The 26694-nt window shown below is 47.1% G+C and overlaps 3 protein-coding genes across 6 annotated transcripts in view; 2 read left to right on the top strand and 1 right to left on the bottom strand.

The window, feature by feature from the left end:
• PLEKHB1 (pleckstrin homology domain containing B1) overlaps positions 1–26694 on the top strand; it is a 367567-nt gene that overhangs the window by 90741 nt on the left and 250132 nt on the right. The gene's annotated exons all lie outside the window — the stretch shown is intronic.
• MRPL48 (mitochondrial ribosomal protein L48) overlaps positions 1–26694 on the top strand; it is a 525613-nt gene that overhangs the window by 23267 nt on the left and 475652 nt on the right. The window lies entirely within an intron of this gene.
• FAM168A (family with sequence similarity 168 member A) overlaps positions 3870–26694 on the bottom strand; it is a 206280-nt gene continuing 183455 nt past the window's right edge. For all 4 annotated transcript variants that reach the window (XM_050756425.1, XM_050756424.1, XM_050756427.1 and 1 more), the window contains 5 exons: positions 22467–22592; positions 14259–14401; positions 12361–12535; positions 10389–10519; positions 3870–9561 (listed from right to left, as the gene is read on the bottom strand). In XM_050756425.1, coding sequence (XP_050612382.1) covers positions 10407–10519; positions 12361–12535; positions 14259–14401; positions 22467–22592 — 557 coding nt within the window. In that variant the 3' untranslated portion in view covers positions 3870–9561; positions 10389–10406. The remainder of the gene's footprint in view (positions 9562–10388; positions 10520–12360; positions 12536–14258; positions 14402–22466; positions 22593–26694) is intronic.

Here is a 26694-nt window from a genome sequence, read left to right on the forward strand (position 1 = left end):
TTCATCAGCTATTGTTAGTGTTAATATGTGGCCCAAGACAATTCTTCCAATGTGGCCCAGAGAAACTAAAAGATTGGACATCCCTGTGCTAGGGTTTGGTAATGGGAAATGGGTCAAGGACTTAGAGCCAGCTGGGTGGGGCAACAGGAACAGTCCTGGGGGCACCTGTGACACAGCCGTGGAGGATGTCCCACGCCATCTAGGTGCGAAGGCCCGGAGCTCTCAGGAGACAGACCTGGAGACAAGAAGACCTACAGGCACTCAGGTGTTTAGGCCAGGACTAGGCTGGGAGGAAATGTCCTGGGGACAGGGCCTGGGGCAGATGCCTGGGCTGCTCCAGGGCACCACAGAGAAGGCACTGCCAGGGAGGCAAGAGAGAAACCAGGGAGGGCAATGTCCCTGGCAGTGTCCTGGCAGCCAGGGGAGCGGGTGAGGAGGCGGTGGGCGCAGGGTAGCCTGCAAGGCCAGTTGCTGCTGGGGGGTGAGGAGGACCGCTCTGTGCCCTGGTGAGCGGCACAGGAACTTGGTGGGATTCATCTCAAGGGAGGGGGGAGACCAGGGCCAGGTGGGTTGAGGGAGATGGTTCCCTGCTGAAGCCTGGCACAGGCCATAGCTGGGTGGGGCCTCAGGTTCTGAGGAGAGACAATTTTCAGTTAATTTGAGGTTTTACTGGTGTTATGTTGTTTAAAGATGGAAGAGAGGGATATTTAAACTAACGGCCTCATGGAGAGGCTGAAGAACAAGAATGACTTTTTTTTTTTTTTTTTTTGGAGACGGAGTCTCGCTCTGTCACCCAGGCAGGAGTGCAGTGGCCAGATCTCAGCTCACTGCAAGCTCCGCCTCCCAGGTTCACGCCATTCTCCTGCCTCAGCCTCCCGAGTAGCTGGGACTACAGGCGCCCGCCACCTCGCCTGGCTAGTTTTTTGTATTTTTTAGTAGAGACGGGGTTTCACCGTGTTAGCCAGGATGGTCTCGATCTCCTGACCTCATGATCCGCCTGTCTCGGCCTCCCAAAGTGCTGGGATTACAGGCTTGAGCCACCGCGCCCGGCCATGAATGACACTTGATGGAACCTGGGGAGGTGTGGAGAGGACCAGCCTGTGGGAGTCCCTGGTCTGCCTGCAGCTGGCACAGGGCAGCTATAGGGCGGCCATGCTGGGGCTGTGGGAGGCCTGGCTTCACGGAGGGCAGGGGCCTTTCTCCTAGGCAGAAACCAATTTGGGGTCCTCCTCCTGCCCTGGGTAGACGTGCTTTGGGATTTGACCTCTCCTTGGGTACCTAGGGCACAGGTGTTTCTCTCGGGGGCTTCTCAGGTGGGGAGGAAGGGGAGGGACACCTCTGAAGATCCAGATGTTTCACTCGTACCAGAAGAGGGAAAGGAAACAGAGGGTGGACATCAGGAGGGATGTTCTGGAGCAGAAAAGGATGCCAAAGTGTAGGACAGGGTGTCCACTGTAGGGGACTAGCAGGCATCACCAGTGTACCCAAGGAAGTATTTCCTGCGGCTACCAGAGTGTGCTTGGAGTCCCTATTTGCCAGCTGTTCAGCTGCATCTCAGGGTCTGCCTTCTCCATCTTGGCTGGCCTTCGGCCTCCTTCCCCAGGGGAAGGCTGGGCTGTGGGGTCGAGATGCCCTCTCCGCAGCCTGCCCGTCTCGCCTGGGTAGAGGCGCACACACACATGCAAGCCAGGGTGCACGGGGGCTGGGTGCAGGCTTCCAGGCCAGGGCTGAGCGCCCCCTCACAGTAAGCACTGTGCTCTCCTCCAGACTCCCCGCCTCCAATTTTCTGCTTGATGAAAGGTATGGCCCTGGCCTATTTCTTCACCTGTCCCTTGGGGTATTGAGGCTAGCCTGCAAGAGTGGGATGAAGAGCTGAGGGCTCAAGTAGGAGTGTGTCTGATGTCCTTGGTCTTTAGGGCCCATACCCTCACCTGGAAGCGTTTCTGGCTTGCTCCATCTAAATCCCTGAAGCTTTGTCAGCTCTTGAGTTCAAGAGGCCCACGCGGAGGTGGGAGCTGGAGGACAGGGTGGGGTTCTGGGCTGACCACTGAGGGGAAGAGTTCTGAGCTTGACCTCTGTGCTCCACCCCTCTTCCCTATGGGCCAGAATGGTAGGAGCTGGGACCCAAGTCTCCACCTCCCCTCCTGGCCCTCAGCTCCTCCACTGTGACCTGGAGCTGAGCCTCTGGGAGAAAATCCCTTCCTGCACCGGATAAACTTGACTATGGTGACTCAGCCCCAACAATGCCTGTGGCCAGAGGTGCCGCCTCGGACACTGTGGGTGGGTTTCATATTGGATCAAGGACAGGAAGGGAGGCTGGGTGGAGGCACAGGGTGAGATTTGGTGAGAGGCATTAGAGAGTAAGGAGGTCTAAGTTTTCATTTCAGCTGCAGTGTGAGCCAAGCTACTTGGCCTCTTTTGGCCTGTTTCCTCTCCAGGTAAGGAGGCTGAGTTCTTGGAGATACAGCTATGAAGCATGAACTGTAGGCGCCCGGCCCTGGGAAGGAATGGTGGACAGATAACCAGGAAGAGAAGCCTGCGCCTGGGCTAGGGCAGTGGCTTCACCCAGAGGGGAGATAAGAGATTCAGATGTTTAGGAGGCAAAACTGATAGCACTTGATGGGACTGCTTTGGATGAAGGCACCAGAGTCTCTCAGCTGTCCTTTTTCTGTAACCACAAACCACCAAGTCCCCCTTGGTTTCCCATCTGACAAATCCATCTTTTAAGAAAGCTCAGGGCGCTGGGTTCAGTGGCTCATACCTGTAATCCCAGGACTTTGGGAGGCTGAAGCAGGCAGATCGCTTGAGCCCAAGAGTTCAAGACTAGCTTGGGCAACATGGTGAAACCCCGCCTCCACACACACACACACACAAATACAAAAATTAGCTGGGAGTGATGGTGGGCACCTGTAGTCCCAGCTACTCAGGAGGGTGAGGTGGGAGGATCACTTGAGCCCAGGAGGTGGAGGTTGCAGTGAGCCGAGATTGCGCCACTGCAGTCCAGCTGGGTGAGAGTGAGACTGTCTCAAAAACAACCACCACCACCAACTTGGGCCTTGCTTACTCTGAGATAGGCAGAACATGGGGCTTGGTGCGTGGGCTATGGAGTCAGACCAAATGCCAAATGTGAGTTCTAACTCTGCGCCTCACCAGCTCTGTACCCTCGGCCAAGGTACTTACCCTCCTCAGCTTCCCCATCTAAGATGGTGCTAACAACAGGGCTCACCTCATCTGTGCTGTGAGGACCGAATGCCTTAACAAACATGAGCAGCAGGCGCCAGCCACACACTAGGCACTCGATAGATGTCAGCTTCATTGAGCAGATGGCTCTATGGATTTCAACTCTGAATGGCCTCACTGTGCTCCCACATCACACACTTAGGGTAGGTGCTGAAGTTGTCCCTTATAGCTCCCCAGCAGCTGTGAGACCCTTAGGACAGACCCTTGTCAGATCAGCTGTGAGATGCACCACAGGTTTTTCTTGACTGCTGAGAACAAGTTTAGCATCAACTTGGGGAGAAGCCCAAGGGACTCACTGGCCCGGGACAGTCCTCTGTGCCTCCCTCCCCAAGAACCACTCAGTCTAGTCACCTAAGACTTTTTTTTGGGGAAACTTTTTTTTTTTTTTTTAATAGTTATTGAGTGTTCTACAGCTTACAGTAAATATCATAGTTACAAATTCTTGGCTTCAATCTTTCAGAGTGATCACTGTCTGATCTTCAAAACAAAACAAAAACCCAAAAGAATCCAAAACAACAAAACAAAACCAGATTTACACTTCATACACACAAGCGAGGCCATGGGGCTTTCCAATCTTTACACTCTGGACTGTGTTTTGAAAACACCTATAAATTCTTTGATCAAACTACTTGGAAGACACCGGTCAAAGGTTTATTATTATTATTATTATTGTTATTATTTTAAATGTTTTTATTTCTTTTTAAAATGTGAGTTCCAATAAAATTTAAAAATTAGATTCCAACCTGTAGATTAAAATGAATTAAAAAATACAAAATCATATACAACGCTGTCTTCACAGGGATGTTACATGCCATGAGAACAGGTTTCTCTGTCATGTGGTATGAAACAGGGAAGGAGATGCCTTGAAATCAGGATGGGGACAGGCCCTTGGGCCTTTCAAGATTATTACAGACAACTCCAGGTTGCCAGAGGCCTGGCCTTACCTCCCCCTGGGTAAGGAGGAGCTTGAGTCACGCCATAGATCCAGACTATCTGGCTGACCCCAGGAGGTGGTCTCTGGGACAGTCTCCCCTCTTTCCCTGACTCTTAGGCCTGAGGAGAAAGGCTGGGGCCTGGAGATGCTGGTCTTGCTGGGGTCAGGCCCAAAGTGGGTTTCACCCATTTGATTCCTGTGGGCTGGTACTTATCTGCAAAGCTGTTACATCTGTTCTCCTCAGGAAGGAAAATCCTCCCACTATCAGTGGCTGGAATGGGGTAGAGGACCTCACTACCACAGCAAGAATATCCAGGGACTATCCATGTGGCCACAGGGAAGAAAGTGCTGTCTTGTCCCTTTCTAGCTTTGTGGCAGCCAGTCCCAATTCCTGTGTGCCTCGGTTGGCCTTTGGGTTGGACTTAACAGCATGCACCACAGCATATATCCACTGGAGAAACTGAGGGACCGGGACCCAAGTCTGGCTTAGGCAGGGCTGGCCATGGAATGTTGAAGCTGGCCTGCCAGGAATTTTGAAGGCTGGGCCCTGGAACCATAGAATGCCTAATTTCAGAAACAAGTTTTCTAGGAGAGGGGCAGATGGATAAGTAAAGGACAAACCCTGCAGCCCACCGGGCATGCCTGCCTGCGCTCAGAGGCTCTGGTGTGGAATCCCATCAGTTAGTGTGGTGTGTTTCTTCAGCTCTGCGGATGGGTCCACTGGCCCACTCTGCTACTGCCCCTCTCTGGATTCCCAAACTTGGCAAGCAGCAGAGGCTGCACAGCCAGTAGTGATGTGGGAGAATACAGGATAGAAAAGCAGACTTCCACGTATTTTCACTTAACTGCAATTGAGGAGGGATTCTGATACAGATGGTGATATAGAAGACAAAGTTCACTCTGGGCACAGAACAAAGCTGAGGAATTTGATATGGAAGCTTAGCCAGTGCCTCACTGGAATCCTGGATGAGTCCTATCTGTATGAGGAGCCAAAACTTGGTGACCAAGGGGCCTGTCCTTTTATACTTCATGTGATTCCTTTCTGAAGGCCATCAGAACAAAGTAAGCCCTCCAAAGAAGGACCCCCAGATCTCTGGGAACGGGGTACCTCAAATTTGGAACAATCTGGGTGGCCAGGGGTAAGGATGCTCAGAGTCTGGTTCTGGTCCTCACCCATGGGAAAAGCAAGCCCAGAGACTTCAGTCTGTATGCTTTTGGCCAAGGCTACACCAGATCCTCTTGAAGTACCAACTCACTGGATCTGGACAGTGGGCAGGCTCTCAGGGGATAGGAAGCCAGGTGTGCATGCTTACCAAGGACATGGGTCTCCCAGTAGAAAGATGCCTCGTGCTGTCCTTGAACATGTCTTCAGTCCTGGGCATTGTGACCCCAAAGTGTTTTGTCCAAGTGAGGCCTTTAGTTGCAAATTCTCATCCTCCTTGTGCTGCCAGCTAGATGTGCCTCTGGGTCCCTCCCCAGGGCTCATTACAGGTCCTGGCCCAAAGCAGTTCATAGAAATACGCTCAGCTCAGAGGACTGGGCTTCCCAGCTCTCTATAAAGTACAGCGAGCCCCTCCCTTCATGCTTGCCAAGAGGCCCAGCAGGTGGCAGCAGAAAGAGCAGAGGATTTGAAGAATCACTTACAAGCTGTGTGACCTTTTAGCAAGTGTCAAGCCTCCTGAGCCTTAGGTTTTTTGCCTGTAAAATGGAGGACTTTCGCAACCAATGTCAAAGTACTTTGCATACCAAAAAAGCTCTGGACGGTGTGTGTGTCCCTGCTAGATATTCAGGAAAGGGGATATACATTTTTAGAGTCATTGCCAGGTAAGAAAGAACAGCAACTCCTATCTCATGAGGAAGAAATTAAATATGCATTTTTTTTCAAAACACGGCAAACCATTATGTTTCAGGCTTTCACTATTTGCAGGCAATCCAGCTCCCAGACTCAAACTTCCTCGGCCCCAGGCCAGTGAGGAGAGGGGGTCAGGTAGAAGAAGTAGAGGAATTCAAAAGGGTTGGCTGGTGACTGGAACCATCTGGACCCCGATCCTGGCCACGGGTGTTACACCTGGGGAGAGGCAGTGGCGTGAGGAGGAGGGAGGGGTTTGCATTCTGGGGCCAGTGCTGTGCTCATTGTCGGCGGCCACATCCCTTGTCCTCTCTTGCTTGCCTGCCTTCAATGAGAGGGCCCTTCCAGCTCTGACTTTTTATCTCGCTTGACCACCGCGCCGTCTAGAATCTTTGGAGGATACCTATGGTACTTCCCACTAGATCTCTGTGTCCTTACCAGTAACTGTGCCCTTCCTACCAGAGGCACATGACTGCCCCCGCTCTCCTGGGCTCAGTCCTTTTGCAGTGACTCCCCAAGCTTGGCCAGGCTTGTGGATCTCCATCATAGCAAGAGGCTGAGGCCGGCTGAACTGGGGCTCATACTGAAAAAGGGGTGCTGGACCTAGGCTCCTCCAGACCACAGCCTTTCAGTGCCCTATTTTCACCTTGGGGCCTCCCTTTGCTCTTGAATTACATAGTAGGGGCTAAGATAGGGCACAGAGCACAAATGCTTTAGTACGTGAGCCTGTGTAGGGATCAGATGGAGGGGAACGAGACAGCAGACAGCCTGGGATTCAAGTGGCTCTGTCACTTATTAGCAAGTCACTTGACTTTTCCAAGCCTTGATTTCCTTATGGATCAAATAGGAGAAATAACCTCTGTTTCATCGGGTTAAACCAGATAATTTATGTTCAACTGTTCTGTGAACTCTGAGGTCCAGCTGTTAGTTTTACTTACTGGTGTAGAAAGAACAAAAGTTACAAGGTCATTCCTAGGTCTCCTCTTCTTCCTTTCTCCTCTCTGTGGTTCCACCCCAGCCCACATGGAGGCAGCAGGGTTCTGGGAAGCCTGGCAGACCAGCATGCTGTTCACTGTGGGCCTGTTCCCTTCCATAACCTGTTTCCTCATTTGTCAATTGACTGTAATAACTGTGATCCCATCCCTCTCAGGGCGAGTACATGAAAGGCTGTGAAGTGCTTTGAACTCTGTGATGCACCTGACAAATCCAAAGGTTTCTATTATTATTATCATCATTATCATTATTATTATTTTGGCATTTTTCAAACACGTATGACATAATCCAGAACAACCTTTACCCACCTTTACAAAACCAAAGCGGGTGGGAGGAGGTATTTGCAAAAAGTGAATTAACACTGGAAAACTTTCTGTTGTTTTAAAGTGAAACCTCATCAGCACCCCGGAACAGACAATTTAGAAAAGCTGAATTTTTTCTTACTGGTCCTAAAGTTCCTTGGAAGCCCAGGAAGGTGGGCCCCCAAACTCCTGGCTCTAGACCAAGGATGCTGATGGGCTTTACCCTCCTGGGAATGGCTAGACAGCTTCTGAGCTCCTTCCAACCCAAGGGTTTCCTGATTTTTCCCTCCCTTGGGGAGACACGGGGGGTAGGGGTAAGGGTATGTCCAAGTTTGCGTGAATTTAAAATGAAAGCAGTTTTTTAAAGTCCCAAATGTTGTCAATGATCCCATTTTGTACAGTGAAATGTTCGTGCCCCACCCCCAGAGGAGCTGCTGGCCCAGCCAAGCGCTGGGTGCCAGAGGCTGCTCCTGGGCAATCCAGGCTCCTGGCTGAGACTAGCAGGGACCTCCTGGTCCCAGGGGTCCCTCTTCTCCCAGATGAGCCTGTCTCCTGGGCCTCATCCTTGTCCTCCTCTCCTGATGACTCCCACTCTCTTCCTCCTCTTCCTCTCCTCTTGGGATGAGGGGCTACTGTCCTAAAAGTATGGCCTCTCCTTTTCAGCCAGCCCACCTGCTCCTTCTCCTGGAGGTGGAGTCAGGTACAGGATGAAAGTTCCAGATGTCTTCACAGAATTTCCAAATGCTATTTCTTCATTTGCCATTTCTGTTCCTGCCATCTGCCCCCATGTAGCTTCTGCCCAGTCTTCAACCCCCGCCTTTGGAGTCCGTGGAGGAAAAGGGCAGAAACAGGAGCCCAGAGACCGTTCCAGACTCACCAGGTATGGGCGCTGCCGACTTAATTTTTACAAAACCAAGCCAATCTGTCCCTAGGTACATTTTTGTAGGCAAGGTGCCCACTAGGTAGGAAGGCTGCATTTAATGCTAATTTACTGTAAGGTCTAGGGCAGTCCTTTCCTCTTCTCTGGGCCTCAGTTTCCTCATCTGCCAAATAGGGGAATGGATGAGATGATTGCTAAGGTCCCTTCAGTTCCATGAGTCTATGAAATGTTTATTGCTATTGCTTTTCCTTCACTATCCTGACCTTCAGAACTGCCAGCACCCACCTGGAATATGGTTCCTTCACTTGGGCCATGAATGGCACAGGTAACCAAGAGCTTGGCCTGCCTGCAAGCTCTACAGTCAGACAGGTGAGTCCTGGCACTGGGAAGGGCAAAAGGAAAGGGAGAGAAATGCCCTAGGTTCCCACTCCAGTCAGGAGGAAGCTCCTCATCAGAGTGGGTCCATGACAGCTCAGAGGCTGAAGTCTGGATGACACAGGGCATCTGGCCTCCCAAGGCCTCGGGATGCCGGGATCCCACCACCCTGCAGCCGCTTGGCAGGTCTAAGGTCAAAATCACCTTTTGAGGAAGTGCCAGGTCAGTTAACATCACTGTGCAAATCAGAAGGTCCAGGGCCAGATGCTTTGACCAGAGACCTTTCAAACCAAAGCCATGGGGCAAACACTGCTCCCTTCTCCCCTCTCCCCTCTCCTTCCCCACAATGCCCTCCCTCCCCCCACCCTCCCCCAAATTCTAAAGACTTTTTCCCCCAGGTTCTTGGCCTGGGGTATTAAGCTGCTAATAACATTCCTACATACTCAGGTGGTTTTGTTCTTGGTCTGTTGCAATGGTTCTCAGGAGACATTTCATTTGTGTCCAGGACATGGGAATGTCCTGAACTAATCTTGCTTAAGAAAAACAACCAGAACACTCCCCTAGAGATGCAGCCTGCTCAACAGCTCTGAGTTCCTACCCTGGACCACATCTGTTTATGCTCTTCAAATGGAATCCAGCCTTCAGATGAACCATTGCAATAAACCCTACTCTCTGCTTGCCTCTAGACTGGGATCCCCAGGGACAGGACACTTAGGGAAGAGCAGAGAGGACATGGCCTGGTCAGGTAGGAGGAAGTGGGTAGAGCTGGAAGGGCAGCGGCTAAGAGGGGTACAGTCGGGGAGAGGCAGGAGATTAGAAAAAGCAGCTTTTACAAAAACCAAAAATAAAAATCAAAACCATTAAAGATGCATAAAGTGACCCTTGCACTTCCGTTGTCTCTTCTTGCAAATAGAGGTGGTGCTGCTAGGGAACTGCTCCAGCACCGGTGTAAGACTTGAGTAGTTGCATACAATGTGTGACTCCAGATCTGTGGAGGGAAAGGGGAAAGAAACAGTGTCAGTGATATTCCAGAGGCCCCAAACAGTGTCAGTGATATTCCAGGCTTCCTCAAGGAAACCTCTGGACCCCTTCCCCTCAACTTGGGAGCCCTCAATGGAGCCTCTGTGACTTCCTAGTGAAGCTGCCCGCTTCCTGCCTGTGGAAGCTGTTGTACTCTGGTGCCAAGAACCCTGGAGGAGATAGGGGAGGCCAGATGATGTGGTGGGCCAGAGGATTTCAAAGTGACATCCCTGGAGCACTATGGTTCACTGTCACTGCCTCAGGAGCTGCTGAGGGGACCAAGGAAGCCAGTGGCCTGGGTCAGCCCAAAGCCTCCAAACAGCTCCAATCAAAGCTCTAACATATGATCTAGGTAAGAGTTCATTTGAAGAATGGGGCCCAAAGTTAAAAGAAATCTGAAGACCATAAGGTAAATGGCACAGAATTCAGTACTAGAGAACTGAAGTTTAAGCCCTAGCTTAATTTTTACTGGCTAAGTGATACTGAACTACATATTTATCTGTAAAATGGAGCTAATGATCCTTATTTCAGAGCAACTATAAGGATTATGAGATAACATAAACAAAGGGATAGCTACTATTATTTCTGTTCTTATTTAGATTTCAACAAGCAGTCAACAGAAGTGATAGCTATTATTAAGAGTGATATTATGGACCTTGGAGCAGGAAAGCAACTGATAACTTGACAGCTGTTACCTGCCCCAGCTGACACCTGTGCGCCAGACCCAAACCAGGGACTTTGAGGCAGTTCCTGTATGTATCCCCCCCTCCCACTTCTCACCCTGGCCACACTCACTTGGATGGGCTGCAGGCTTTACCAGTGTGGGGGCACGTAGCTGTACGCAGGGGTTCCTTGGGCCCTATATGTTGGCATGGAGACAGGGTGTGCCCCAATCGCCGTGTGCTGGGGTGTAGTCAGCAGGGTACCTGAGCATCCAGAGAGAAAAGAGTAACCTGACGAGGCTGGACCAGACACAGGAACGAAGAGGATGAAGCTACAGTCTTTCACACGGCTGCTCCCTCTGCCCAAATCCCCCATATCTCCCTCACCTTCCTGATGAACTGCTGTCCGCCCTTCTCCACCTTGCCAGACTTCACCTCCTTAGGAGAATCTTTTCTGATGCTTGAGGACAGAATCAATCACTATTCTAAGTCCTCCTTTTCCCTTTTTCTTTGAGATGGAGTCTCGCTCTGTTGTCCAGGCTGGAGTGCAATGGTGCGATCCCAGCTCACTGCAGCCTCTGCCTTTTGAATTCAAGCGATTCTCCTGCCTTAGCCTCCTGAGCAGCTGGGATTACAGGTGCCCGTCACCACACCCAGCTAATTTTTTAATTTTTAGTAGAGATGGGGTTTCGCTATGTTAGCCAGGCTGGTCTCAAACTCCTGACCTCAAGTGATCCGCCCACCTCGGCCTCCCAAAATGCTGGGATTATAGGTGTAAGCCACCATGCCCAGCCTTCCTTTTACTTTTCCTTGTATGCTTCTCTTACTGCACAATCATACTGAGTAGTAATTGTGATGTGTGTGGTTGTATTTCCCACACTAACCTAGGTGTTCCTTAAGGACAGTGTTCTGATCTGATCTATTGATATTGGGTTCCCAGGACCTGAACAAGGCTGACACTGAGTCAGTTTGCCAACAGTTTGCCAACTTGATCTGGGGAGTAAGAGGCCTTAACCATACCCTTACGTTAGGGGCAGAATAAAATCCAAATGCTCACTCTACCCCTTATACTTTCTTAACTCAGATGGTATCCTACCTGGTTCTTTAAAAGTTGGGTCTCTAGGCTAGGCATAATGGCTTATATCTGTTACTCCAGTACTTTGGGAGTCTGAGGTGGGTGGATCCCTTGAGCCCAAGAGTTCAAGACCAGCCTGTGCAACATGGTGAAACCCTGCCTCCACAAAGAAACACAAAAATTAGCCGGGTGTGGTGGCGCATGCCTGTGGTCCCAGCTACTTGGGAGGCTGAGGTGGGAAGATCACTTGAGCCCAAGCAGATCAAGACTGCAGTAGGCCAAGATCGTGCCACTGCACTCCAGCCTGGGTGACAAAGGAAGACCCTGTCTCCAAAAAAAAAAAAAAAAGGGTCCTTGGGGACTTCTGCTTGTCTCATCCCTCATAATTATTATAATTATTGCACAGGTTCTTAAGCTCCTGCCTAATAAAGAGCATTGCCCCCTGTGTCCTCTTTTTTGGTGCCCCTGCTGTTATTGGAGTGCTAGCATCATCTCTCTCCCCTAAAGTACACTGACAACCTCCTTACTGAGCTACTTGCTTCCAAATCACCCCTTCTAATCCTGTCTCCACTCTGCAGGAGAGAATGTTTAAACCTAACTGCATCCCTGCCCTGCTTGACCCCCTTTGTGCACAACAGAGGTACCACAAGGTGTTCAAGACTTTCCACCATCTTATCCTTGCCAGTGATCCAGCCACCTTCCAACTCCAAGCCCCTATTTCCTAAGGGCCATGGCTCCATTCCTCCATTCTGTGAACATGCCATATTCATGTTCCTTCTGCACCGCCCTTCCCTCTTTCACTTCTCTAGTTAGCCTGTGTTCACCCTTTAAGGCCTAGCTCAATATGCCCTTTTTGGTGAAATCTTCCTCATCCCCACAGACAGATTTAGAGGCTCCTTCCTCTGGGTTCCCAAGCCCCCTGGCGCAGGATCTCTTGTGCTACGCTGCAGTCGATTCTATGACTGTGTTCTCCGCTCCGTTTTGAGTTCATAGAGGAAAGGGATGGACACTGATGCAGAAGTGCCCTCACCTGCTGACATTGCCATGGTGGTGCCTGCCACCATGCCCATGGCCACGCCGTTGGTCCTGGGGGCGGCAACAGGTGCCGGGTAGATAGCAGAGGGGATGCTGTTGGGCTGGACGACCGTGGTGTGGTGGATGACATGAGGCTGGGCAGCATACACCGGCTGTGTGTAGTAGGCTCCCTGGGGGAAAGAGGCTGAGGTCACACAGGCATTTGGAGAGGTAGGTGGGATATGGAGAGAGCAGCACTGGCTGAAGGACACAAGGTCCGGACCCCAGCTGGGGTTCTGCTTGTCTTACTTTGTGACTGTGGTCAGTGCAGTGCTGGGCTCAGCTTCTGGTCTGAAAAATAAGGCCCTAATTCTGTCCTGCCTTGCTCCTAAGGCTGCTCTGATGATCTAACGGGATAAGAGCTCTACCCCCTTAACCTTGGTTTTAGCATTTTAAAATGTTTTAACTTACTGCAATGAACTTTTATAAACTACCTAAAATTTAAAGTTAGGAATAACAGTCAATCAGTTACCAAGCATGTGAACAGCGTTGGTAAACTCCAGAACACATACACGGAAGGATAGTTAGTAGTAGTATCATACTGGTACAAGTGCACGTTGTAAAAAAAGTACATGTTGAAAAAAAAAATGGCGGCCGGGCACGGTGGCTCATGTCTGTAATCCCAGTACTTTGGAGGCCAAGGCAGGCAGATCACTTGAGGTCAGGAGTTCGAGACCAGCCTGATCAGCACGGCGAAACCCCATCTCTACTAAAAATACAAAAAAATGAGCCAGGCATGGTGGCGCATGCCTGTGGTCCCAGCTACCTGGGAGGCTGAGGCAGGAGAATGGCTTGAACCCGGGAGGCGGAAGCTGCAGTGAGCTGAGATCACACCACTGCACTCCAGCCTGGGTAACAGAGCAAGACTCCATCTCAAAAAAAAAAAAAAAAAAAAAAAAAAGGGCATACATGGATAGCATTTCCCAGGATGTCTCTTATTAGCTGTTTCCCTTTAGGTAAAAAGGCAAGGATGAAGACAGTGGTCCGAGGTGACTCCCAATGCCTGAATCACATGGCTGCTTCCTGCTACCACAATCCACTGGCCCACTGACTTCCAGGGGAAGTAAACAGGAGCCCCTGATATCATCTTAATTCAGAAATCTTCAAATGTTTCTATTAAATGAGATAAATTGATCTCAAGCCTCTTATTTTTTTAAGTTTTGTCTTCTACTCTAAAATATAGCTGTTTTTTAAACTAAAAAAGTATTCTCCTTACCACTTATACTTCCTATAGAGTTGTCACTCCAGAAGAATGTGTCATGGGTGTGCCAGAGCCCCATATGGTCCCCTGTCTCATACCAATCCTGAAATGCATACATCCTCTAGCTGAAGGAGCCCAGAAAGGCCCATCAGGCACAGAAAGAGAGAGTAACTTGCCTAAGGTCACAGAGCTCTGGTGGCAGAGCCTGTGTACTTTCATCCTCCCCACTCAGCTCACAGACTGAGGAAGGGTAGATGTGGGGGTTAGAGAGAAAAGACTAAGACATTGGGGTCTCATCTTGACCAACCAATAGCTCATGGTGTAACCCTGGACAAGTCATTCCCCTCTTTGGGTCTCAGTTTCCCCACTTGTTTAACAAAGGAGTTGAGCTAGAAAATCTCTGAGGGCCTTTGTCCTCTGACATTCTGGGCTCTGTTAATCTAAATGACTTCATGCCTCACCCCTCTAGGGGCTGAGGTGGAGTGAGGGAGTAAGCAGACTGCAGGGATATCGCTTCCGTGATGCAACAAGGACAGCTAGCTGAGCCACTAAACATCCTCTCCTTCCCTCACTTCCTCACCCTACCCCACCACACTGCGCCCAGGCTGGAGGCTCCTCTACCTGCAGAAGAAGTGGCTTTGACGTGTACCTACCTGGGCATACAGATTCTGCTGGGGGTAGGCACTTCTGATTGGATACATGGCCGTCTGATAGGGGTTGGGTGATGGGGAGTAGGGGGGTGGAGCAGTATTACTCTGGGTCGGTGGGACCTTGTATGGTGTCCCCGCAGTATATCCTGTACCAAGGCAATAAGAGAGACTTCCAGTTAGTTGGCAGAAAAGCATTGCTAGAAGGCAGCAGGTCCCAGTCACAACTCCCCAGTCAAAGATGGGCTGAATCCAGGCAGGAAAGATAGATGAGAACAGAGAACAGGGCTCCACCCAGAAAGCCCTGGCCCCAGAGGCAGCTCCCTCAGTCCTGGTGCACAGGGCTGCATGGATGATTCTGGGCATCTTTTCTTTCTCTGGGTCTCAGGGCTCTCATCTATAAAATAAGAGGCTAGAATCAGATGGTCCCTTTTAGCTCTGACAGCCTGGGATTTGGAGCTGCCTTGTGAAACGGGCAGGTGCCCAGAGATGGAAGCCCTCAACTCACTTGCTCTTTATTGCTACTCTCTATCTACTTGCTTTTCTGTCTTCTCACACAGCATCCAGGGTATCCTTTTGCTACTGTTTCTTTCTCTCTTTTGCTCTATTTCTTTTTCTCCTTATCTCTCTCTCTTCTTGGACTTCCCTCCATCATGTTCCCCTGCCTCCCCACCAAGTTTGAGGGTGAAAACCCCATACAAAACACCATTCGGAGACCCTCATCTTCTGGGATGCTGACCATACAAAACACCATTCAGAGATTGTCATCTTCTAGGATGCTGAAAAACTGCTCTGCAAAGTTGGCTTCTCCTTCTCCCCTGGGCTCTAGGGGAAGGCCACCTCTGCCTGAAAAGACCTGAAGTCAGGGATCGCAAAGATTCACATCAACCTGGAACGTGGGCCATGTCTGTCCCTCAGCAGGACGGACAAAAGCTGGGGCTAAGAATGGGACTGAGAAGTCAGGCCCCAAGAAGCTCACAATTGCCCAGGTAAATAAACTGTGCTGCCTTTGAATCCTCCGGAAAAGAGTGACAGACCCTTTGTTCACAGAAAAAAACTTGAAACATGAGTCCTCCGTCTCAAAAAATAAATAAAAATAAATAAAAAATAAAAAGAAACATGAGTCATTCAGGAACAAGACTGTCTTAGAATCACAAAATGGAATCATTCTATGGAACCCAAGTGATCGTCAAGTGACCCTAATCCTTGCATTTTACACAAGGGATCCTGGGCTCAGAAAAGGCAAGTGTTTTTAATAACTTCTCCTAAAAACTCTAAACTCTTCTAAGTTGAGGGGGCAGTGCCAGCCCAGCTTTGAAGCCCTGCTGGGGAGGTGCTGAGGTGACTTCTTTCCTGTGGTTCCATCTTGGGTAGGTCTAGCAGACCTCACTGAAGCTCTCTGGGCTTCAGCTCTTTCACCTATAAGATGCTCACCAAGGACCCTTTCAGCTCCAAGGTGCTGTTTCTATTATACAATAAGGGCTTGGGGCAGAGTGGAGGGAGTGCTTTATTGGAAGAGAAGATATCTAGTCTTCAGTCCTGGCTTTCTCCCTAATTTTTGGTGACAACTGTCAAGTCTTTGGGCCTTAGTTTCTTATTTTGTAAAATCAGGTGGCTAAGAATGAAGATTTCTTCCTAAACAAAAATTCCATGGTTCTAAAGATCCTGGGTCTCTTCTACCTTAACCCCAAGTAAAAGCAAACTACCACATGGTCACAAATCTCTCTCAGTCCACATCACACCTCTTTGGCTTGGCACCTCCCTGCCCCTGATGACCCAGGAGGATAGGAGAGCTGCTGCACAGCTGCCACAAAAGTCAGACTATTCCCTGGATTCATGACATTTATTTTTTCACCTGCAGATCCATAGTTTTTTTTTCCATAGTTTTGTGGTCAAATATGCTTGGGAAGTAAGTAGCAATGACGACAGAGTGGAAAGGACATATTAAAGAGAGGGAAGCATGTTAAAGAGAAGTAGAAACTAACTGGAAGTGGGACTATGAGCTGAGTGAGAAGTCTAGAGCAGATTCCTCAAAGTTGCTAGATTATGGAGCTAATCATGAAATGTGGTCATAGGAGGAGAAGCAGATTCTATGAGGGAGACAGGGAGTCCAGCTTTGCAGATGTCTAGAAGGAACCATCTGATGTGTAAGGAGACACAATTTACTTATCTATAAACAAAGGGGTTTATAGATAAACCAGAGATAGACATTTCCCAAATGCGGACAACAGACTATAGATTCCAAGGGATCTTAATAGTTGTTTTTGCCAAAGAAAAGGAAAGAAAAGAGTTCTGTAGTCCCATATGTTTGTGAAGTCACAATGTAAAACAGAGATTAAACAATTATGATTTTGTTTTTATTCCACGACCCTGAGAAGTTTTTAAAACAATAGGGTGGGCTGGATGTGATGGCTGTCACCTATAATCCCATCACTTTGGGAGGCCAAGGCGGGAGAAGCACTTGAGACCAGGAGTTCAACGCCAGCCTGGGTAACATAGACAGACTACATCTCTAAAAAAAAAAGAAAAAAACGTAGCCAGGCATGGTGGCTGGTGCAGTGCCCAGCTACTTGGGAGGCTGAGGCATGAGGATGGCTTGAGCCCAGGAGTCTAAGGCTGTTGTGAACCATGATCACACCACTGTACTTCAGCCTGGGTGACTGCAGGACCCTGTCTCTTAAAGAAGGTGGGGGGGTGAACTGTGAATCTCTAAGATGGGAATATGTACAAGACTGTGTTTTCCAAATTAATTTTACCACAGAATCTTTTATTCATACTATAAACATTTACAACAATTAAATTTCAGCCATGTTTTTTGTAATTGAAGCTAGTTTTGGTAAACAAAGTTTTACTGTAACACACCCACATCCACTCATTTACATATTGACTAAGGCTACTTTCCTGCTACAATGGTAGTTACTGATAGAGAGCATATGGCCTTTGAAAAGCCTTTACAGGAATGTTTGCTGACCCCTGATTTAAAGGAATATATCAAGGTGTAGAGAATCCTAGCAGAGCTGAAAGCATCCATTTTCTATGCAGGAGAGTAGGACCCCCCTGAATCAGAAGACGCCTGTTTCTGAAAGCTCTGTAGCACAGAGCCGTGGTTATGAGCAGTCTGGAGACAGACTGACTGCCTGGGTCCAAACCCCCAGCTCTGCAACTTAATAGCTGTAGGATACATCAGTCTCCTTGTGTATGATATGGGAACAGTAATGGTACCTACTTCATAGGGTTCCTGTGATAAATGCATTAATTGTTAAGTAAAAAGCACTTAGAACAGTACCTGACATATTAGAAGCACTTTATAAAGATCAGTTATTATTATTTTCTTTCTCACTTTATAGAAAGACAGTAAGCTTCTGTCCTAAGGGTATGCAGGCAGAGCCTGGTCTGAGAGACTAAAGCTAAACTATGACTACTATGGTCTGTCCCAGCTTGAAACACAGACTCCAGGATTCTAAGATTCTAAAATGTTATGGCTTAAAATGCTATGATTTTATGATTCTTTAAAGTTAACAGGCCAACGATGCTGATGACTTTCCTTTATGCTCCTGGAGAATGTGCTCTGGAATTTTTCTCTTCCCTGGGGAAGCTGGATTACCCACTCTATGCCACAAGGACAGCCATATTACAAAGTGGTGAGACCATCCCTCTGAGGAAAATCAAAAAGCTCCAAGAGACTGCAGCAGAATTTGGTTCCCACATCTAAGAATAACCTTGTCTGAGAATGTTTCCCTTTCTTTATGTTATGAAATGAGACACACACATACTCAGAATACAAATCAGTAGCCAAAACACCCTTGGCAGTCAAAGAGATGATGCTGCAGAAGGCCTTGCTTGTTTGTCCAGACAGTCTGAGATGGGAGAAGCAGAAATGCAGAGCTAGAAGACTCAGAGATCATTAAGACCAACGTAAACATTTCACAGGTGAGATAATGAGTAGTTGCTGAAAGAGAGAGCTGCTTGTGGGGATCTAAGACTCAGAGCTACTTCCTCTAACCACAGTGGTTCTCAAGGTTACTGTTTGTCAGGAGGATCTTCATGAGGCTGCAGAAACTGCTTGGGGGCCCTCATCCTAGGTTCTGTCAGTAAGTCTGGTCAATTCCTCTCTCAGGGAATATCCTCATTTGGATTACACAGTATCAGAGAACATTTCTAGTGCTGACATTCTAAGTCACTGAGTATTTCAGAAGACTTTCATGAGGAAATCATTGCAGAGGACTTTCCATAATTTACTGGTGGTCCTGTCAATACTGTTGAGGAACACTAAAAATTCCCCTGGAGCTCTAGCCTGAGCTTGGGTAACACAAAAATCAGGATTTATTACTTTGTGCATCTAAGTAAAAGAAGCTGTTGGGCTTGCTGCAAAAAAGGCTCACAGATTTTGCCCAAATGAACTTAGACTCAATTCACTCACTGGAGGCCTGGCTATCCTGAAAGGAATTCTAAGTCTAAAGGTCACAGAATTAAGACTTTGGAATGTTGTGCCTGAAGGACATTAGAGGTTTATATTCAACCTTCTCCCTTTCCGAGAAAGAATCTGGAGCCCAGAAGGACAGATTTTCCCCAAATTGTACAGCATATCAGTACAGAGCTGGGCCCAAAGTTCAGGGCTCACCATGCCCTAGGTAGAGCTCTTGCTGAGTTAAAGTCTCTGTAGTCCAATCTTGGGGATTTAATATACTGGCCTTTGTTGTCCCCATTTCACTAAAGGCAATATCATGAAAGAAAAAAGGAATTCAATCACTAGAAGTCCCAGCTCTGCCTTATAAAAGAGGCTTTGTTTATGATGTCCTATTCTTTCTCTTAGGTTCCTAACCATAATTTTAGAATCCATCAACTGGGATAATAAAAGAGTATGTACATTAACAAGATAAAACCTTTTCAACCCTTTCTGCAATCCTTTCTTGCTGTCATAAATCTTTTTCAGTTGTAGAAGCCCTACCACCTTCAAAGGCATTGATCCTCACATTACGGATGCCTTTTAGACTAATCGGTTTATTGATCATCAGATTTATATGTCTGGACAAAATAGAGTTCTATGTCTGAATCTTGCTTTGACCCCTAAGACTCCTTGTTGGTAGCCAAGTAAGACAGTGATGAATAAGTAGGAAACCTAATTACAAACAGGCTTGGCAAGTGTCAGTGAAATTGAACTGAATTTGTCAAAGTGCCCTGAATTTTCTGTGGTACTAGAAGCCACAAAATCTGAATGCTGGCAGGAATCTTTTTGAGTATGGGAGGGCCAGTCAACCCCAACTGCATTAAAAAATGGCACAGGTTTATACATTACTTGCTTAAAAGAGAGGTAAGACAGGCATGGTAGCTGGTGGGCAGACAGCTTGAGCCCAGGAGTTTGAGACCAGCCTAGGCAATGTGGCAAAACCCCATCTCTACAAGAAATTAAAAAATTAGCTGGGCATGGTGTTGCATGCCTGTGGTCCCAGCTACATGGGAGGTTGCGGTGGGAGGATTGCTTGAGCCTAGGAGCTTGAGACTGCAGTGTAACGTGATTGTGACACTGGACTCCAGCCTGAGTGACAGAGCAAGCCCTTGTCTCAAAAAAATGGTGGGGGTGGGTATATTTTGGTCTTTTTCAGGGACTGTGATAGCCTGTCTGGGAGGGAACAGTGGGATGTGGCTGCTGGACACTTAATGGGAATTCGGAAAGATTTCAACGTAGTAGAAGGCAAGGCCTTCTGTTACTCAGACTTTCCAACTGTGGAAAGGGTTGCCTCTGAAGGGAATGAGTACTCCATTTTTGGAGATGGTTTGCTGGCCAGCTACTGTTAAGGGCAGCTAGAGAGGAGGTCCCTGTTGGGGTGGAAGACACTCAGTACACATCATCTTGCTGAGAGATAAGGAGTCTGATTGCAAGAAAGAACCTTCGAGATGATTTAGTTCAGTTCCCTCATTTTGCAGTTTGAAAAATCAAGGTCCAATGCATGGACATCAATTATCCAAGGTTACACAGAACCCAGTCTAGGATTCAAAGCTTTGGGCTTCCACTCCAGGTTGCTTTCTGCTACACTACAGTAGGTATGCCTATACACATCTATATCCAGATGTTTAGATGTAAGAGAGAATATGTTTATCCCTATATATATATATATATATATATATATATATATATATGTAATCTTACGTATGTTCATTCATTCTACCTGAGGTATCTGGAGAAACTCCTTATGGCTGACATACTCTTTTTTTTTTTTTTTTTGAGATGGAGTCTCGCTCTGTTGCCCAGGCTGGATCTTGCAGTGGCGCAATCTCAGCTCACTGCAAGCTCTGTCTCCCTGGTTCATGCCATCCTCCTGCCTCAGCCTCCTGAGTAGCTGGGACTCCAGGCGCCTGCCACCATGCCCGACTAATTTTTTGTATTTTTAGTACAGACGGGGTTTCACCATGTTGGCCAGGATGGTCTCGATCTCCTGACCTCATGATCCGCCCGTGATCGGCCTCCCAAAGTGCTGGTATTACAGGTGTGAGCCACCACGCCCGGCCTGACATACCTCTCTTAAAGAGTCAAATCAATCTCATGAAAAAAAGTCAGTAATAGAATCTTAACCTGGGTGATACCTTTTTCTGGCTGTGCTGCTTACTACCTGGGTGGCGTTGGACCTATTACCTTTCTGAGCCTCGTCTTTCAAACTAGGATGAAAATCCACCTAAGTAACTTAGTAGGAGTGTAGTGTAGATTAAATTAGAGGGTGATTATGAAAGTACATTTTACAAAAGGTGAGTTATGTTGTATAAACATAAACTGACGTTGACATCTAGGGGCATTGAAAACTCAGGAGAAAATGACATTGGATGTTGATATGGTTTAGATGTTGGTTTCCTCCAATGTCATGCTGAAATGTAACCTCCAGTGTTGGAAATGGGGCCTGCTGGGAGGTATTGGATCATAGGGGTGGATCCCTCATGATGGCTTAGCACCATCCCCTTGTTGATGAGTGAGCTCTGATTATTTATAGAGTGTGGCACCTTCCCAGCCCCTTGCTCTCTCTCTCACCATATAATATGCTGGCTTCCTCTTTTACCTTCCGCCATGACTGTAAGCTTCCTGAGGCCCTCACCAGAAGCTAAGCAGAGGTTGGTACCATGCTTGCACAGTCTGCGGAACTGGAAGCCAATTAAACCTCTTTTCTTTATGAATTACCCAGCCTCAGGTATTTCTTTATAATAACACAAGAACAGACTAACACAGATGTTTTAAAGAAAAGAAAAGAAAAGAAAAAAATACAATGAATTCTTCTAGTCTACTTACTTAGTAGATTAATAATTTGTGGAAACACACACTATCAGGCCTTGTCTGGAATATCCCTGTGAGGGCTTGTCCAGCCCTTACAACTTAAGAGATAAGTTCTCACCACATCCAAAGTCAGTCATTCCTCTATTGAACAGCTCCGACAAGACACAAAGTTCTTCCTTATATGGAGTCAAAATGCCACTCAGTAATTTCTAAACATTCGTCCTCATTTCCCCGGTGGAACCACTTTGTGTTAAAAATTAGATGTGAAGGTGACAACATCAGTTACCCTACTGAGCCTCAGGATGAATATGACGAGTCTGACTGGCTAGCTGGTTTCTGGCCTCCCTGAAGACTCCTCATACACATCTTGGTCCCACAGTGCAGCTTCCACTAGGGCAGTGTTTCTCATACAGAGGGCAATTGTGCCCTGTAAGGGACATTTAGCAATGTTTAGAAACATTTTTGGTTGTCATAATGAGGCTTTCCTACTGGCATGTAGGGTAGAGGCCAGGGATGCTGTTAAACATCCTATAATGCACAGGACAGCGCCCCCATAACAAAGAATGATTTGGTCTAGATGTTAATAGTGCTGAGACTAAGAAGCCCTGTGCTAGAGGGGGAGCCCTCTCTGTCCAAAGACCCACAGACCTTCAAAATGTGCCCTCTGTCTTTTCCCCCTAAAAAGCAGTAATAGTCCTTCCCCAATCAACTTGTTGGCTAGGTGAGTATTTCCTTCTCCCTCCCTCAGTGCTTTGTGTCTCCCCAAAGCTGAGTGCATGATCAAAGAGGATGACCTTTCTTGAATAAGGAGGGCCAATTTTTTGCCTGGGTAAAAGAACCTCTTAAAACAGTATTTATCTCATAAATGTCATTTTTAAAAGCTCCTTTCCTTTCTTCCTAAGAAACAAATCAGTCCCAACCAAGGGGAACAAGAAAAGGAGACAGGCTGTATTTACTGAAAGCCGCAGAGGATGCTTGGTAAGTTCGGTTCTCGGTCCCGGTGTCCACTGGGAGGTGGAAGGTGCCTTCAGTGCCACAGGAAGACGAGTTCTGTGGCCAGGCCTGTTTCATCAGCAGAGTTGCTTAAGGGAAGACACAAGAATGGCATTAGGCAGAAATAAGAAGTGGCCACCACCAATCACAGACACAAAGCAAGGGTCTTGTGCTGGACAGAAACATACAACCCAAGGGGCTTGTTCAGACACACAGGATGGTTCAGCCTTTCTGAGATGGTTAAGTGGGTTAGGAGGAATGCTGAAGTATGTTTCCAAATGATTGAAATCAGGGAAATCTGAATTTATACTAAAAGAGTCAGGATTTTCTACCTACTACTAAAACCACAAAGATGCCCATGAATGCCATCTCCTACTACCTGACACTGTGGCCTAAGGCTCTGATATATTCCTCAGTCACTTTCCCATTAATGTGTAGCAACGTGGGAGCCTTTGTGTGTTCACCAGATCAGCTGAGCACTCTTGGTTGTCTGAAATACCATCTGGAGGTATATTTATAAGCTGCTTTCAAAGACAGGCCCACAAATAATGACCACATTACATGAACCTTGTTGGACTACCATCCCTTCTGAAGGGACTGAGCTGTGGCCATGGTAGCTTAAAAGGCACTGGGCACTGTGTTACACTGAACCTAGTTAGCTAGTGGGTACTCCTTGCTAATAACTCCTTCTCCTGTACACCCAGCTGAGGCCAGACATACTTCTTGCATACCCCTGAATATCTCCTACTCACGTGTTACTGGGTGCCCCATGTGGGATATCTCCTCATGAATTAGAGGTGGTCCTTTGGGCCATTAAGAAAGCACATATGAAATTTGGGGTAGGTATGAAATATAGATGAGGCCCAGTTTAAGATGTGCAGAGACTTCCCAGGCTGACTCAAAGCTCAGTTCGAGACATTTGAAGGATGATAGGTTTTAGAAGTGGGGAGAGACTCAAATAACTTACCTTCGTGGTGTCCTGAGGGGGAAGGAGAAAAGAAACAGAGTTCTGAAGTGGGACTTGCCTAACTTTTCAGACATTTTCCTTGTTATAATTTCAAACACTAGAGGGGAAACATTCTTGACTCAAATTTCTGTTTATGGTAAAAAGAATAATTTTAGCAGCATCTTTTCCACTCAAAGTCTTGGGGGGGTCATGGATACGGGGTGTTACATAGTATACTAGCAGAAGGTGGGGGCTACATTGGCAATACGTAAAACATTTAAATAAGAGGTTAAGACAGGGTGTTATGAGAATAAAGTATGCCTATACACTCTCTAATTCCACCAGGACAAGGACATTCTACCTCTAGAGAGATCCCGTAACCCTCTCTGCCCATTCAGGTTACAGGTAATACCTCTGGTTCCTTCTATCCCAGAAGTACTGGGGCCAGAGAAGGTCAAGGACTGTGCTGTTTTTGTTGAACCAAGACTAGAATTATGGCTATTGTAGGCTGACTCTGTGTTTGCATTAATGGCCTGCGATATATACAGCAGATGCTGAGAAATGAGAAGGAAATCATGGGCAGGAAAGTCACACTAAAAGGATAATTCTGTTAAGAGAAATGGAGACTCAGCAGAACTCCATGTAGAGCCCAGGGCCTTTCCTGGACATTAAGACATGGCTCTGCAGACAATGCAGGAGGAGGATAGTCCGTTTTAAACAATCATTTTGCGTTTCTTTTCTTTGGGGGGGTGGGAAACAGGAAAGGGGTAAAGAATCCAATTAGTGTTAACAAATCTTATAAACATGTCTCCAAATTTAGACTCTGCAACACATGTGGCTGGAAAGCAGTGGCCACCCAAAACAACTCTCTAAAAAGTAAAACATGTAGCTCTGAAAAGTCAGATAAAGCAAGCCCATGCCCTTAAGACCCCACAGGAACACCATCAGGGGGCAGGAGGCCTGAATTTAGCTGTAAGAATTTAGAGAATTTGGAGGTTCTATTCCATTCAAATTTTTTCCTCCAAGTGGTATATACTTTACCATAATTTTCATCATAAGCCAAAAGTCTGACATTAGCCTGAAGGACTGTGTGACCATTAAAGTTAGTAAGTCTAACTTAACTTACTCTTTACAAAAGAGTAAATCACTCTTTTATCCAAAGAGTGACTGAGGCCTACACTGCACTCAGCACTGAGGGGAGTGCCGCGGGTGGGAGGGAACACACCTGGGTCACAGTCACCGCACACAAGGTACTTATGGTCTAGCTGGGGATGCAACACAGCCACACGCCAACCAGGGAGTGAACAAGACAGCATGATACATAGTAAAATAATGTTCCAGGTTAACCAGGAAAGAAGCAAGTGCGACTGTGCCTTTGGTTACTATGTCTTTTCCAACTGATGACGTGAACTATACTATATCTTTTTCTGAATAAAAATATTTTTCTTTATTTTCTTCTGGTTTCATTATAAAGAAAATGAATTAGTATTTTCTGTACGTCTCTGTATGTTTGAATCCTTATAATTTAAATAACTAGATAAATGTGAAAACACATGAAAAAACAAATACTAGCTGTCAACTTGACCTCTCCATTAGTTAGTCGTACCATGTGATCCAGCCCCTCTGTATATAATTCTAAAGTCACCTATTCTATTGGTGGGAACAATTCAGAGCTCAGCTGTGGGATGAAGACAATTCCAACTGAAGCTTTTAGAGGCATAGTCACAGAGGAGGCTGCTCAGAACGGCATGCCTGCCTTTGCGTGCCTGAAAAGTACCACTTCCTAGAGATGTTTTGTATTTTGAACTGAGGTAGTTAAATATAGGCATATACATATGTAAAGACATTATTAAGCTGTACACTTAAGATTAGTGTACTTTATATACTTTGCTGTCTATGTGTTATCCCTCAATTAAATGAGAGACAGAGAGAGAGAACCCTTGGCAGTGAAGGGCCATGGGCCCAGTCACAGCATGCTGCCCACATCCAGGTGCTGGGTTGTTCACTTTCCTGGATACGGGGCCCTCACGCCCTCTGACAGTTGAACAATCTGTTAAGCACATTTACAAGGAGACGAGGCAGCAAGGGACCATCATCCTGAACAATGCACTGAGTCAGGAAATCTGAGTTGTAGCCTGGGCTCTGCCACTTAATAGCTGTGGGATCTTGGGCAAGTCACTTAACCTTTCTAAGCTTCAGTTTTGTTGTCTCATAAAATGGCAATAATCATCACTCCTTGATTGCTTCATAGTACTGATGTGAGGGTCAAAAATAAAGTGTCACCTAGTCTTCTAATTTCTAGTTCTGGTATCCATCCCCTCTTCCATCTCCAAAGTTATAGGCTACAGCTCTAACTGAAGCTCTCATCATCTCTCATCTCGACTACTGCAACTGCTTCCTCATGTTAAATCTGCTCCCTCCAATTTTCAAGCTGCATTCAGAGCGATATACCTAAGACCTAAACCTAACCATAAAACCCCCTTTCTTGAAAACATTCCATAGTTCTCCACTGACTCTAAGCTAAAGTTTGAACTCCTGTGTAGCACTCAATGCCCCACCATGATCATCTTGTCCCAATGACCTCTCTAGACTCTCTCACTGTTGTCAATCTCCTGCCCATACTACAGCCACAGAAACTGCTTATCATTCCGAGAATATGCCAAGGAGCTTCACATCTCCATGTTTTTGTCCACACTGCTACCTCTTCTGGCATGTCTCTCCCCAAACTCCATCTGGTAACATTAATTAATCCATCAATCATGAGCTGAAGACTCGCACCTACTATGAAGCCTTTCCTTCTCCCCACCCCTTAAACACAGCTCTCTCCTGCATCCCTATAAACTGACTATCCCAATCCCTGTGATTCTTGGAAGCACCTGTGCTTAACAGCATGTCTTCTCTCCACTAAACTGTGAGCTCCTTGAGAACAAGCCCCTTGTCTTACTAGTCTTCATATTTTCAAAGGGCCATCTTAGGGCCTGGCACAGAATTTTATAAAGTGAAGAGCTCCATCCGTATTCTTTACGCAGATCTATTTCAGATGCTATAACTGGAAGGGGAAGAATGAGAACTTCTCTAACTTATTTTATGCACCCTTCTGTCCAGGTTCACATATCCTGAGGCAAACAAAAAATGACTATATGAGAAACAGGTCTGCGACTAACAAAATTGAAGTAATAAAATTATAAGAGGACAATGTATTAGCATTTAAAGGGACCTCAGAGATCATGTGAAATTAAACAATT

Source organism: Macaca thibetana, chromosome 14 (assembly GCF_024542745.1).
Source record: "Macaca thibetana thibetana isolate TM-01 chromosome 14, ASM2454274v1, whole genome shotgun sequence".
In the NCBI taxonomy this organism is placed as follows: Eukaryota; Metazoa; Chordata; class Mammalia; order Primates; family Cercopithecidae; genus Macaca; species Macaca thibetana.